The following is a 14,614-nucleotide window of genomic DNA, read 5'->3' as shown; positions in this document are numbered from 1 at the left end:
TTGAAGGCCTGAGAAGCTCTGTTCTTGGGCTGAACCCCAAGCAGGAGGAGGCCAGGGTCCTCAGGTGCCCATCTGGGAGGCCCGGGGCAGCCAGCAACTGCCTCTGCGTCTGGGCTGTCACAGGAGAGGGGCTCCCAAGCCGAGTATCAGCCCGTCATGGCCCATGGACTCTGGGTTCCCAGGCAGGGGAAATGTGCCACGGAACCACAGGAGAGGCCGCCGTGGCCCACGGCTGTTCCTGCCGGCTCCAGAGTTTCCCGGGGCAGGGCCTTTGGGGCCCAGGGTGGCCTCTAGGGAGAGTCTGATGAGGACAGCGAGTGCCTGCTGTGACACCTGGTGGCCGCTGCTCTGCAAGGAGCTCCTCTGTGAAGACTGTTCTGCGTGATCGTCTGGCAGGAGTTGGAGATCCCATCCACATTCATGAGGGTGCTTTGGAATAAAGCCAGGTTTATCGAATCCACATGAAACCTGTTTATTTCTAAGCACATATGCATTATAAGCAATGACAAAACACACAGTTTTAGGAGAAAAACTCATTAATGCGTTCAATCCGGCCTCCTCTTCCCCTCCATCTGGGAGCTGGGCGGCCTCTTTCGGGCAGGGCCTCGCTGGACTTGCCGAGCTCGGATCCCGAAACCCAGGCCCTGCAACGTCTGCGCCAGGTGCCTCTGGCTGGGAGAAATGCACAGAATCACCAGTAACTTCGCGTCACCTCCTTTAAAAAAGAAAAACAACATGCAAGCCGGAAAGAAGAGTGGCATCTGGAAGTGCCAACGTGCTGGCAACCAGGGCCCGAGAGGGGCAGCTGCAGAGAGGGCTGCCCGGTGCCCCAGCGGGAAACTGGCCACGTCTGGTAGGCTCCTGGGATGCGGGGTCTGGGGGGTGAGCAGCCGGTCACTAGCACCCCTCGCCCGGGTCCGGGAGGGCCAGCAGCCGGTCACTAGCACCCATCACCCAGGTCCGGGAGGGTCAGCAGCTGGTCACTAGCACCCCTCGCCCGGGTCCGGGAGGGTCAGCAGCCGGTCACTAGCACCCATCACCTGGGTCCGGGAGGGTCAGCAGCCAGTCACTAGCACCCCTCGCCCGGGGAAGCTGCAGGCCTTCTCACACTCCTGTGTCCCGGGAATTGGGAGGGAGGCATGAAGTCAGCCCTACGGTGAGTCTGCACATGACCCTGCGGTGTGCTCGGCCCCCTGGGACTGCGTTTTCCAGAGCTCCCTCATGCCCACACCTGCTGTTCACGGCCCTGTGGCTCCCTCAGGCTCCACTGGGGCAGGGGCTGTGTGCCCAGGACTTCTCCTCCTGGGGGAATTCTGTCTCTTCCTTTTCTTCAGGACCCGTAGCAAAGGTTAAGCGGGACAGATGGAAACCAAAACCAACGGAGAAGGCAGGGAGAGCTAAGGGGAGGAAAAGTGCAGACCCCAGAGGCCAAGGCCGGGGCTCCCTGAGGGAACTGCTGGCTCTCGGGCACTGTGTGCCCTGTGGTGCCGCCCCTGAGATCACAGTGGGCTGTGCACCCAGCCTAGGTTGCCCCGTCTCTCGGTTGGGGCTACAAGCTTTGGAATCCAAGAGTACCAGGTGGTCTCTGTCTTAGAGGTAGAATCCAAAAATATGATTCTGTGAACAGCCCCGTTATTCACCGTGTGGAGGAAGCCAGTTTGCCATGAGAGGGGGAAATACCCCACAATGAGAGACAGGGATAGTGTCTGGAACATTCTGGCCTCCCCGAGTCCCGAGCACCACCAGCGGCCCCACCACCACCTCCCAGGGTGGTCCTCCCAGGAAGGAGGAGCCACCACTGTGGTGGCCACGTGCCCCTGCCATCCTGCGGTGGCCGTTTCTCAGGACAGGGCCTACAGGGCCCAGGGCCACCTCTGGGGGACTCCACCTGGACCCTCAGCCAGGAAGCCCAGCCCTGGCAGAGGCCACCCTGCAACAGCAATGCTTCCTCGGGTCCTCCCTTTCAACCGGTCTGGAGTCTGAGTGGGGGGAGGGGGCACTAACTGAGCTCCCCCGCAAACTGCAAAGCCCAGATCCAGCCACAGCTGGATGACTCTGCACGGAGGCTGCCTGTGCCCCACCTGGCACTGATGCTTAATCTGCTGCGTCCAGGCTTCTGGCACCTGCCCCCAAAAGACCCAAGGAACTTGCAGCCTAAGCAGGTCCATACAGCTGGAGGCACCCACGCCACACACACAGCAGCAGCTTAGAGAGCCCTCAGCTGCCCTGGTGGACTCCCTGATGAAGAGAGGGGTCAGGGCTGCCACCCTTGAGAAACTGAGTCCGACCAGTAGGCAAGTCACACACAGACCAAACAAGCAAGCAACCAGGCCGAGGTGAGACAGTGCAGGAGAATGACCACCGTGCCATGGGAGTGCCAGCTAGCCACAGCGAGGGCACAGGAGGTGTAGGGGGTACATGGGTGGCCCTCGAGGATGTGCAGGCTGGACGTGTGTGCACGTGTCCTGGGGCACGTGGTGTCCCATCTTGGGGGATTTGGGGGAAAACGGTTACCGAGGCAGTCCTGAAGGAGGTGGGTGAGCCTGCTGTTCCGGTACGGGATGTGGCTGCGGTGCTCCGACAAAGCCCCCAGGACGTCTGCCAGGGCTGCAAGGCTGCGGTTGATGCACGCTGTCTCCCTCAGGGCCGACCCGGTCACCCCGGACACACCTGGGACAGGACAGGGACCGCCACGCACCATCACCATTTGCACCAAGAAAGAAGGCAGGAAAAGCAAAACCAGCTCCTTGGGAGGAGTGGCTTTCAGGCAGGTAGAGGGGAGGCCATGGACGGGACAGGCATTAGAGCGAGGGTCTTTCATGGCTCTGCTCACAGCTCAAAGCGAGCTCCTGCTGGGAACTCAGGTTTTCTCTTCCCAGAGGGCCAGTGTGAGGAACACGACTCTCGGGTTGCCGGGGTAAGAGAACCAACCCCTGAGAATGTAATGGGGATATGGAACTCATCTGTGGAGGGGGAAACGCCTGGCCCGCCCAGAGCTTCCCAGGCTGCCTGGCTGTACACCCAGCTCCATCAGATCATAGGCTTCTGCAGAGTCCACCCCCCAGGGAAATGCCTGTTCCTGCTCACCAATGCACTCGCTGCCCGCCAAGTCCACGAGCTGCAGCCGGGCCTGCACCTGCTCCGCATGCCCTGCGGGGTCCCTGGGAACCAGCTGTGGAGCTGAGGCCCCTTGAGAAGTTCTGCGGCTCCTTCCTGCCCTTCCTGCCTCTGTTTGCTCCCTGGGGAGGGTAGCACTGCAGGCTTGGTCTGCTGCAAGGGGAGCAACGAGGAGGAAAACAGTTGCATGAACCCATGAGGCTGTGCTTTGCCTTGGTCAAGGCTGAGAAGCTTCTGAACTGCACCCTCCCGCCCACACCTCCCACCCAGTAAGAAGTGGGATTTCAGCAGAGGTCCAGGGGATAGTGGCTTCTCGGGGGGAAAACACAGCAAGCTAGAAAGCAGCTTTCTTCACTGTGGAAGGTTGAACTAATGCCTCATTGGCCCAAAGGAAATCAAATAATGCTTCTTAGAAAGACTTGATAACGATGTTAATTAAAATCCCACTCAGAAAATCTATGAGCCCTTTTAGAAATAAATTCTACAATCTGCTTGATAATCTTCCACACAAATCCTAACAAAAGGGCTCTTCATTTTAATGCAAATGTCTTTGTAGTGTGTTATTCCTACACAGACTTCTTAGGGTTTTTTAAAAAGCAAGGTAACATTTACTCAGTGTGTAAAACATAGAAAGTACATACAATTTTTTTTAAGGACATGAAATCCAGTCTTATTCCCACCACCAAGGGCAGCCACGCCTCCCCTGTATCGGGAGTGTTTTTGGTAGAGATTGTTGGTGCTCCCTAAACATCAGGCGCCTGTGCCTTGCCAGCCCCCTGCGGGTACAAGGCCCTGTGCCCAGCTGTGGCCTGCTCTGGGCTGCCAGGGGCTACTGTCAGCACGTCCCCGTCACCTCGCTTTCCGTTGCCCGAGCAACCTTGGAGGTCACATGTTTCAAGTGCCACGGTGGCAAGACAGATGGGGCATGTTCAGCCACACTGGCCCTCGATACGAGTGAGAAATTGCCTTTCCCGTGTCAACCCACTGAGACCAGGTTTCAACGGGACTACAGTCTCATGTTCCAGCCCCAGACCCGTGGTTCTCCAGGTGCGGTCCCCGGAGCCGTGCTCTTGCAGAAACACACGTTTGGGGTCTAGTCCCAGCCCTGCTGAACCTGAGCATAGGTGGTGTCTGCTATTTGTTCCCACCACCTGCTGCAGGGGATTGGACGAAGCTCAAGTTGGAGAGCTGCAGCCCAGGCTCCACAGGCCTTTGTGTTCTTTCTGATACATTACGTAACTGAAATCATTTCATCTACTGCAGTTTGTAATTTGGGTTTTAAACTGAAACTACACTCATTGTTTCTTCCATGACAAATGCATGTACTCCAAAGTGTATTATGCCCTGCTTTTCTCTCTGTGTTATATTTTATTTAGCAGAGTGTTTTCCTCCCTCCCATTCTCACTTTTTCTTCTCAGCCTGTGATCCCAGTGGCCTTTTCGGTTTGGGATGCAGATAGTGAAAAAGTGTGGCTGGTATTCCCATGCTGGGTCCTGTGAAGGCCTTGGATGCTGCAGGCACACTGATTTTTCTTCTTCTCCCTTCTCCCTTCTTTTGTCCTCCTTCTCCTCCTCCTCCTCCTCCTCCCCCTCCTCCCTCCCTCCTCCCCTCCTCCTCCTCCTCCTCCTTCTTCTTCTTCTTCCTTCTTTTTTTGACCGAGTTTTTGCTCTGTTGCCCAGGCTGGAGTGCAGTGGCACACTCTCGGCTCACAACCTCTGCCTCCTGGGTTCAAGTGATTCTCCTGCCTCAGCCTCCTGAGTCACTGGGATTACAGGTGTGTACCACCATGCTCAGCTAATATTTGTATTTTTAGTAGAGACAGGGTTTCACCATGTTGGCCAGGCTGGTCTCGAACTCTTGACCTCAGGTGATCCACCCACCTCAGTCTCCCAAAGTGCTGGAATTACAGGCGTGAGCCACTGCGCCTGGCCTGATTTTTTTTTTTTTCTCCTTAAGTGGGTTTTTCTATTACTTGCCACTGACCAAGCACAAATGGTGACTTACCAGTGCTATCAGAGCAGGCGGCTGTTGTTAGAGTCACTGTAATTATCAGGTGAGACCTGGAAGAATCCGCATGCACCAGGGTGGGGTGCTTTGCTCTGAGCTGCAGACCTCCACGAACGAGCTCCATCAGTTTTGAGGCGCTGCCAACAGCCCTACAGACAAGGCAAGCAGTGGGGAACACAGCACGGGCGGCCCCCCCTTACCCAAGGCGACTTCCAAGCCTCCTCGGCTCCTCTCACATGAGCCACGCATGCCAATGGGGGACTAAAGCCAGTCCTGGGCACAACAAAACATGGTAAAGCAAACTTTTTCCTTTCGAGGCCTAACCAACCTATAGCATCTCTAATCGCTAACCCTGAAATAATGGACTGCTTCCGAACAAAATCAGAGGTTGCTAACCTTTTCAACATCAACTATTCCTTTATTTATTACAGCCTCCAGTGACCATGTTTTAAAAGTATTTTGTGCATCAAATCTGATTTATGAAATAAAGGTTTAACCCATTTCCCCATGTTAGTGGATGAGATATGACTGCTAATCAGAGCTCTTAATCAGCAGGAGATAACATTTCCATCACAGCTGTCAGTCAAAGGCTCAAATTTCAGGTGACTTTGTGTGACCGTATCAGGGTTGCACGGATGATTTCCTTCAGCTCTGTGAAATATTTGGCATGGCTGGCGGGCCCTTCCCTTGCTGCCTCTGGGGCCCAGGATGGGCAGCCTCTCCGGGCCCTCACTCGTGGGGAGGGTTCCTTTTGTCAGCTCCCAGCTGCACCCCCATTGGGGCAAATCCAGCACATGCATGTGGATTTGAAAATAGGGAACTTTGAGGAAAATACTTAATATGGGGGATCCTCACTTTTATAAGAGGATTCATTACATATTCTATGAAATACTGATATTTACAAATGTGGATAAGTTCATCTCTCCTAGCCTGAGTGGGGTGGGCAAGTTCTTTCACCTCTGCAAGCCTGCTTCCTCATCTGTGAGATGGGATGACGCCCGTCCAAGGTGCTCTTACGAAGATTTTTTCAAAGCTACGTTTATTTGTTTATTTTAATTTTGATTGTAAAAATATTTTGTTTTTTTTTTACTTTTATCTCTAACAGCTTTAAGATATTAATAACGTATGAAAATGGTATATGTTTAAAGTATACACCTTGATATTTTGATATGTGAATACATTGTGAAATGATCACCTATTCCAGCTAATTCACAAATATATCATCCCGACATACCCAACTTTAAAGAAAGATCATTCTTACAGCAAATTGACAATTGTGCAACACATACGAAGCATGAAAACACACAAGGAATCATTCAGTGACAAGGAGCACTGACTGGGCCACCACGGCCGATTCTCCTTGTGATCCTTGGGCGTGGGGAGCTCGTTTAGAGACGTCCAGCCTCCTGACCATGGGGCAGGTGCCATTCTCACTCAGAGGCCAGCAGCACAGGGCAAGTGCAGTACTCACTCAGAGGCCAGCAGCGCAACCTCTGTTCGTCCGTCCTTGGCTGTCATCACCTCACGCTTGACCCCCGACACTGCTGCAACAGTGTCTTTGGCCAGAAGGTCAAAAATGTCATTATTGTAAACTTCCACTATGGAGACTTCAACCTTTGGGCTTCTTGAGGGATTTTCCGAAATGAGCCTGCGGGAAAACACACAAGAGAAACTTACAGAAAGTCTCACAGAGTGATTTTCAGTGTAAGCCAATCACAGCTCCAGATGCCCTAGAGGATGCTCAGTAAGACTGCTGGGGTCCGAGCAGAGGGCTGCACGTTACTCACCCCAAGATCACTCGGGGAAAGGGGGTGTGCCATTTAGGTTGTAGGGTGAATACGTGTCTTGGGAGCAGTTATTTTATCAGAGTTATATTTAAACCAACAGCTTTGCAACCAGAAAACTGAGGATTCTAAATACACAGGGCAAAGAAGCCTGAATATCACATGGCTGTGGTCTAGAAATTACCATGCCCCACTGATCGATCACTGCAGACACCCAAGGCAAGGTGCAAGGATGTTTGGGCCTCTAGCACTTCTCCAGTGATGGGGTTTGCTTATTTTAAAACTTTTCCACTTCAGGGAAGCTTCTTTATTCCAATTCCACTTATGCCTTCCAACTGCAACTTTCCTGCAAGTAAGACCCATCAAACTAATTCTGGCTCTTTAAAAAACAGCTGCACAGCTGGGCGCGGTGGCTCACGCCTGTAATCCCAGCACTTCAGGAGGCCGAGGCGGGTGGATCACGAGTCAAGAGATCGAGACCATCATGGCCAACCTGGTGAAACCCCATCTCTGCTAAAAATACAAAACTTAGCTGGGCGTGGTGGTGTGTGCCTGTAGTCCCAACTACTTGGGAGGCGGAGGCAGGAGAATCGCTTGAACCTGGGAGGTGCAGGTTGCAGTGAGCTGAGATCGCGCCACTGCACTCCAGCCTGGCGACAGAGCGAGACTCCGTCTCAAAAAACAAAAGCAGCTGCACATCTTAGTTTGCTCCATGTTTTAAAGAACTATGTGCTGACTATAGGAATGTTTTTAAATAAAGATACTACAGAGAGAGAGAGAGAGAGAGAGAAAGAAAACTGTAATCCCACAACAAGGAAAAGGTGAGTGCTAACCCTGGATTCCCTCCCTTCCTCTCTCCTCCCTCTGGCTTTCTGGTTTGTCTCTGAAAAAACTCCCCTTCCAACCTTGTCACCAAATAACAAAGGCCTCTTTCTGTCTGCTGGAGGTGGCTGCCTCTCCACCTCGTGCAAGGTGATGTCAATCCCACAGTGAGCATTGTGCTTGTCTTGTTCCTAAGGCTATTCTGAGAACCGGGCGGGAAGTCCCGAGTGACAGGGTGCTATCTGTACTCGAGGGAAAATCCAGTCGGGATGTTTCCCACCCAGGCACTGCTAGGCTGAATTTTTCATCCAGATCTAGAGGAGTTTTGTCTTCTAATGATAAACAGTAAAGAAAATGATGAAGACTAAAATGAAAGAGAAAGTAAGTAAAACTCTTAAGGTAAAAATCATTATTGGCAAAGCATCAAGATTTGGATTCGACAGGTTCAGCACTGGGGTTAGGTGAGAACACTCTAAGAAGAGTGTGTGCAACAGTGAAAAATGAAGTTAGCTACAGATTTTATTTTACTTTATATTTGTTTATTTTTTTGAGACAGAGTCTTGCTCTGTCACCCAGGCTGAAATGCAGAGGCACATTCTCGGCTCACTGCAACCTCTGCCACCCAGGTTCAGTTGATTCTCCTGCCTCAACCTCCTGAGTAGCTGAGATTACAGGTGCCTGCCACCATGCCCGGCTAGTTTTTGTATTTTTAGTAGAGACGGGGTTTCGCCATGTTGGCCAGGCTGGTCTCGAACTCCTGGCCTCAGGTGATCCACCCGCCTAAGCCTCCCAAAGTTATGGGATTACAGGTGTGAGCCACTGTGCCCAGCCTAGAGTTTTTACATTCTCCTCCTCTCCACACGTTAGGTAAAAATGCACCACATAGCCAGAAACTTAACCTCCACACTTGGGCCCATCCTTTATGTGACAGTTTGTTCTTGGAGTGTCGCAAAACCTAAGTTAGAAATTTCTCAATTACATAATACCGAGGAGTTAATTTGAGAGATTTCCCACAAGTAATTATTGGGCTGTTGACTAGATTCTAGGGACAACGGTGAAAACCACAAGCTTCAGTCTTAGCCTTTAAGCAGCAAAGTGTTGAGAAGGAGACACACAGGTAAAGGACTCCAGGTCCTGCAATGAATGGGTGTGATTCAAATGCACCGGCAGCTTCCCCGATTCTCTGGGGTGGGGAGGGGCTGGGCCATGCTTTGTCTCTGCCATCTTTTCCTGCCCATTTCCTACTGGGTCATAATTACCCATTTCCACTCTAGACTTTTTAAAAGCAGAAAATTGATCACATGCACTTTTGGATCCCTTGTGCCTCTAACGGTGCGTAGCAGGTAGAGAAACACCACACACTCCTGTTGATAAGGATGACAGCGGAGACCAGTCGGGAAGGAGGCGGTGTCAACAACCAGGTTTAGAAGGAAGAAGAGGGACGTGCAGAGCCAAGGAATCCAGGCAGTAGCATTTTATTCACTTTAAAACAACAGGAAATGGCTTCTCTGGTGCCTTCAGCAATCTAAGAGTAGCGGTTTTCAGGGTCAAGGGTTCCTGTAAACTATCTCCGACATCAGCACTGACGTCACTGTGGTTGTGTATCATTTCGGGCAGAGGGCCGTTTGCAACTGGAGTCACGAACACCCAAGCTCACCCCCAGCCCTGGCCCAGCGCACCCCTCTCCAGGTGTGGATGCGACGAGGGAGGACACGGTCCGTGTCTGCTCGGATTCTCGTTTCTGCAAACGAGGAAAGAGAGGTACAGGGAGAGTAGGGCCTTGCCCGGGGCCATTCACTTGGAAGAGCAGAGATTCTGAGACTCAGACTGAGGGATTCCAGTGCCACAAATCACTGTGCCCTGGAGGGAGACGCACAGCACCCGAGGCTCAGAACAGCAAAACGGAAAAACCATTTCAGAAAGCAGGCGACTGAAACGCTTGCCAGTTATGCGATGGGCCCATTGGCAACGCTGATCATCCGGTTTCTGGAGAGGCCCAGCCCACTGGCCATGGTCCTGATGGATCTTCCCCAACATTTTTAGGCAGCTAACAGCCCTTCCCTCCCTCAGCGCAGTTCCCGCCCCGGCAGCGCTGCTCCGCTCCCCCCACCCCCACAGCGCCGCTCCCGCCCCCTCGCAGCCCTCTGCCATCCTGGGTATGCTTCCATAGGTCAAAGTATGAGGCCTGCTCTCACTGGCTGTGCATCCTGCGTCTCTAAGCCCAGCTGAGGGCGGAAATGGCCTTGGAAGCAAGCATGCAGCTCAGGCTGGGAACACTAGGAAGTCCACCTCTGGGACGTGCTGCCTGGCCACACATTGCCTCGTTCCACCACGGTGTCCCCGCTCTCACAGATGAGAAGAAACGCGGCGCGGGGTGGGGAGGGAGTCTGGAAACTCCCACCATTCTCTCCCACTTTCTACCTCAGTTCCCCAGTGCTCTTGCCTGAGCCTTAAAGTTTCTGGAACTTAAAGAGTTTGCTTAGCAGAAGGAAAAATGACTGGTCGAATATTTAATGACGTGCACAACTCATGCAAGCTCAAACTCCTGACCTCCTGATCCTCCTGCCTCGGCCTCCCAAAGTGCTGATGTGTCCGGAATTGGTAGGTTCTTGGTCTCACTGACTTCAAGAATGAAGCTGCGGACCCTAGCGGTGAGTGTTACAGTTCTTAAAGATGCTGTGTCTGGAGTTTGTTCCTTCTGACGTTCGGACGTGTTTGGAGTTTCTTCCTTCTGGTGGGTGCGTGGTCTCACTGGCTTCAGGAGTGAAGCTGCAGACCTTTGCAGTGAGTGTTACAGCTCAAAAAGACAGTGTGGACACAAAGAGTGAGCAGCAGCAAGATATATTGTAAAGAACAAAAGAATAAAGCTTCCACAGTGTGGAAAGGGACCTGAGTGGGTTGTCACTTGGCGATAGGCGAGTCTCACCACTTGGCAGTACTCTGTATCTAGCTAACCTAGTGGGGACTTGGAGAACTTTTCTGTCTAGCATTCTGTGTCTAGCTAAAGGATTGTAAATGCACCAATCAGCGCTCTGTGTCTAGCTTAGGGTTTGTAAATACACCAATCAGTATTCTGTGTCTAGCTCAAGGTTTGTAAACACATGAATCAGTACTCTGTATCTAGCTAACCTAGTGGGAACTTTGAGAACTTTTTTGCCTAGCACTCTGTGTCTAGCTACAGGATTGTAAACGCACCAATCAGCACTCTGTGTCTAGCTCGGGGATTGTAAACGCACCAATCAGCACTCTGTCAAAATGGACCAATCAGCTCTCTGTAAAATGGACCAATCAGTTCTCTGTAAAATAGATGGATCAGCTCTCTGTAAAATGGACCAATCAGCAGGATGTGGTGGGGTCAGATAAGGGAATAAAAGCAGGCTGCCCCAGCCAACAGTGGCAACCCGCTCGCGTCCCCTTCCACACTGTGCAAGCCTTGTTCTTTCGCTCTTTATAATAAATCTTGCTGCTGCTCACTCTTTGGGTCCATGCTGCCTTTAAGAGCTGTAACACCCACCGCAAAGGTCTGCAGCTTCACTCCTGAAGTCAGCGAGAAGACGAACCCACCAGAAGGAAGAAACTATGGACACATCTGAAGGAACACACTCCGGACACACCATCTTTAAGAACTGTAACACCATGAGGGTCCACGCTTCGTTCTTGAAGTCAGCGAGACCAAGAACCCACCAATTCTGGACACACTGGAATTACAGATGTGAGCCACCGCACCCGGCTGCTGAAATGACTTTTTACTATTCTTTTTTCTAGGACTAATTTTGTTGGTGAAATCATGACACGGGCAGTGGGTCTCTTTCGAAAATGTGCTAACAGTCGGGAGCATCTTCGCAGGCCATGTTGGCTGGACCCCTAAAGAGAAGTGGATGCATACACTCCTGATGGCGGCAGGAGGAAGGGCGACGGAAGAATGGGAGTTTTCCCTCTGTGTTTCCCATTCCAGGACAGAAAACTTCCATCCCCCACCATCCCCCACCTCCACCCCTACCTAGGAAACCCTCTAACTTGGGATCTCTTTCAAGAAGTTTTGTCTTAGCCAGGCACGGTGCCTCATGCCTATAATCCCAGCCCTTTCGGAGGCCGAGGCGAGTGGATCACCTAAGGTCAGGAGTTTGAGACCAGCATGGCCAACATGGCGAAACCCCATCTCTACTAAAAATACAAAAATTAGCTGGGCGTGGTGGGGCACACCTGTGATCCCAGCTACTAGGGAGGCTGAGGAGGGAGAATTGCTTGAACCCAGGAGGCACAGGTTGTAGTGAGCCGAGATCGCACCATTGCACTCCAGCCTGGGTGACAAAGCAAGACCTTGTTGCTAAAAAAATTAAAGACTCAAAAAAGCTTTGTCTTAATGATAGAATCTGAACAAAATTTCATCACAGGAATTGGTAGCAATAATGCCCAGAAGTATGGAAGCGCTTGGTAGTGTTGAATGTATCTGATGAGGTTATGGGGTTTGACCACCTTCTTCAAAAAAAAGTGGTAATAATTTTTGCCGTGTGATAACCAAGGTGCTGACTGCCTGGCTTGCCTGCCATATTTCTCTGCCCCACTCATCACCATCAGCGGTACCTGAAGAGCTCCTCAGCTGCTCTAGGGATAATTCCTAAGTCACTCTGTGGGTCAAGCGGCAACACAGGGCCGTCATCCGAATGGGGTCCCAACATGGTATAGCTCTTCCCGCTGCCCGTCTGTCCATACGCCATAACACAAACATTGTACCTAAAATTCAGAGCAGATTCAGTCCAGCAAAACACACGGAGGGCTAGTGCCAAGAACATTCCAGGAAAAATTTTCACTTGTCTGAGAAACTTCAATAAATTTCATTCCCTATTCCCCTGTTACTCCATTTCTTATAAATTACGTTTTCATTTAACCACAACTATTTTTTTTTTGCATAATCCATCCTGGTTGCTATCTTGTTGTACAATATTGGATTGAACGGTATTTGCACTGACACACACACACACACAGCGTGGGTTCATCCTTCCCTGTTTCTCCTGCGTATTTCCATCTCCCCATTCTCCCATTTAGCATTCACACAGGGATTCTGGCCTTAGCAAGGCCTTCCTAAATCCGCATACCTTCACTGTAACTATCTTTTTTTTTTTTTTCTTTTTTTTCTTGCTCTGTCACCCAGGCTAGAGTGCAATGGCTCAATTTTAGCTCACTGCAACCTCTGCCTCATGGGTTCAAGCGATTCTCCTGCCTTAGCCTCCCGAGTAGCTGAGATCAGCCCAGCTAATTTTTGTATTTTTAGTAGAGACAGAGTTTCGCCATGTTGGCCAGGCTGGTCTCAAACTCCTGGACTCAAGGGATCCTCCTGCTTTAGCCTCCGAAAGTGCTGGGATTACAAGCATGAGTCATTTTTGTATACGTTTTCATACAAAAACTATTTTTGTACTTTGTAACTGGAAGGGACTTTGAGGTGTTCATGTCCACAGTCAATCCACATGTGCTGAGGTGCTCTCTGTGACAGTAGCACCTGCCGCCTCTTGGCCCCAACACCCTCGATTAGCTGACTGCAGCTTATTTCAGAGAAGACAAGAACTACCAACAGATCCCCACATTTCCTTCCAGTTGTGCTGTTTAGCCCAAAGTATGAATGGGAGGATCGGAAATATTTGGAAGACTATTTAAAATAAGTATAATAGAAAATCATCTTCTCAGTCATGATGTTGAAGATGTTCGTGGTTGTAAAGGTGTGGGTCCACCTGACCTGATGTTAAGTGGGTTCATGCCTCAGAGCAGGATCTCCAGCCCTGACCCCTCGTCCAAGTCACCTGGGGACATTCAGCAAGTCCTGCACTCAGAAATTCTGACTTAACTGGTCAACTGTGACTCCGATTTATCAATACCGGTTTAATGTGGTGTATCCACCACAAGTCAAACAAATAAAGGTTGTTGTTTTGACAAAATGATTGTGAGACAGTGTTCTCATTGACTGACATCTAAATCGCCCCTAGAACAGGATAGGAAAAGCAGCAGAGCCCAGTCCTGGGGCTGACTGTTCGAGTCACCAGGGTAGACTGTTACATTCCCGCCACAAGAGCCTGGAAACCACATGCTCCCGCCAAACTGATCAGGCCTCTCCGTTACCATCCTGCGAGTTTTCCTTCCAGGATTAAAAAGTCTCAAGGCATGCATAACAAAACCCCACTACAGGCTACGTCTCTTCCGGCTTCCCTGAATTCATTTACATGCATTTCTTTGTGTGGAGAATATCTTTGACCACAACAGATAAATGGGTTCTTACAGGGGTCTTTCAACCATTTAAGAATGTAGAGTAAAAGGAAACTTCCTGAAGAAGGAGGCTGTAAACCAGAAATACAATTCTAAGGGCCCCCAGCCATCTGAATGGACTTCCTCCTTGGCCAGGGCACTCTAAAATTTTATCTCAGAGTCTGGTTCAGGCCACGACAGGAAGTGGGGGCCAGACAAGCTTCATGATATCCTCCAGCGTTAACATCGTTAACATCGACACAGACCTTACATCTGGTAAGAAACATCTATGATCTGTTCTCTCTGAAGCTGCCACATGAAGACTTCCTCTGCAAATAAGAACTTTAGTCTCCATAATCCTTTACCTTAACCCAGACATTCTGGAGCCAATGCATTTCTTAAATGAACTGGATTGAAGTCTCATGTCTCCCTGAAATGTATAAAACCAAACTGTGCCCAACCACCTTCGGCACATGTTCTCAGGACCTCCTGGGCTGTGACCTGGGCCACGGTCACTCATATTTGGCTCAGGATAGATCTCTCCCAATATTTTACAGACTTTGACTCTTTTTGCTGACAAGACTCAGAACTTAAACTAACTCCATCTGTTTCGCGTTATCCTGGAAAGGCAGTTCTGGCAGTGATCACTG

The 14,614-nt window shown here is 50.8% G+C and overlaps 1 protein-coding gene across 3 annotated transcripts in view; it reads right to left on the bottom strand.

Moving 5' to 3' along the window:
- Window positions 1-451: 451 nt before the first annotated feature.
- KIF25 (kinesin family member 25) overlaps window positions 452-14,614 on the bottom strand; it is a 65,728-nt gene continuing 51,565 nt past the window's right edge. Inside the window, exons 10-15 of one of the 3 annotated variants that reach the window (XM_031667583.1) lie at window positions 12,315-12,464; window positions 6,596-6,772; window positions 5,122-5,273; window positions 3,088-3,270; window positions 2,515-2,670; window positions 452-672 (exon numbers count right to left, since the gene is read on the bottom strand). In XM_031667583.1, the coding sequence (XP_031523443.1) occupies window positions 521-672; window positions 2,515-2,670; window positions 3,088-3,270; window positions 5,122-5,273; window positions 6,596-6,772; window positions 12,315-12,464 (970 nt within the window). In that variant the 3' untranslated portion in view covers window positions 452-520. Of the gene's footprint in view, window positions 2,671-3,087; window positions 3,271-5,121; window positions 5,274-6,595; window positions 6,773-12,314; window positions 12,465-14,614 lie in introns of all 3 variants that reach the window. The other 2 variants (XM_031667582.1, XM_031667581.1) reach the window with 2 other exon arrangements.

The sequence above is a fragment of the Papio anubis genome, chromosome 6 (genome assembly GCF_008728515.1).
Source record: "Papio anubis isolate 15944 chromosome 6, Panubis1.0, whole genome shotgun sequence".
Classification (NCBI taxonomy): domain Eukaryota; kingdom Metazoa; phylum Chordata; class Mammalia; order Primates; family Cercopithecidae; genus Papio; species Papio anubis.
The sequence above is the reverse complement of the archived record's forward strand: the minus strand, read 5'-3'. Positions and strand labels throughout refer to the sequence as shown.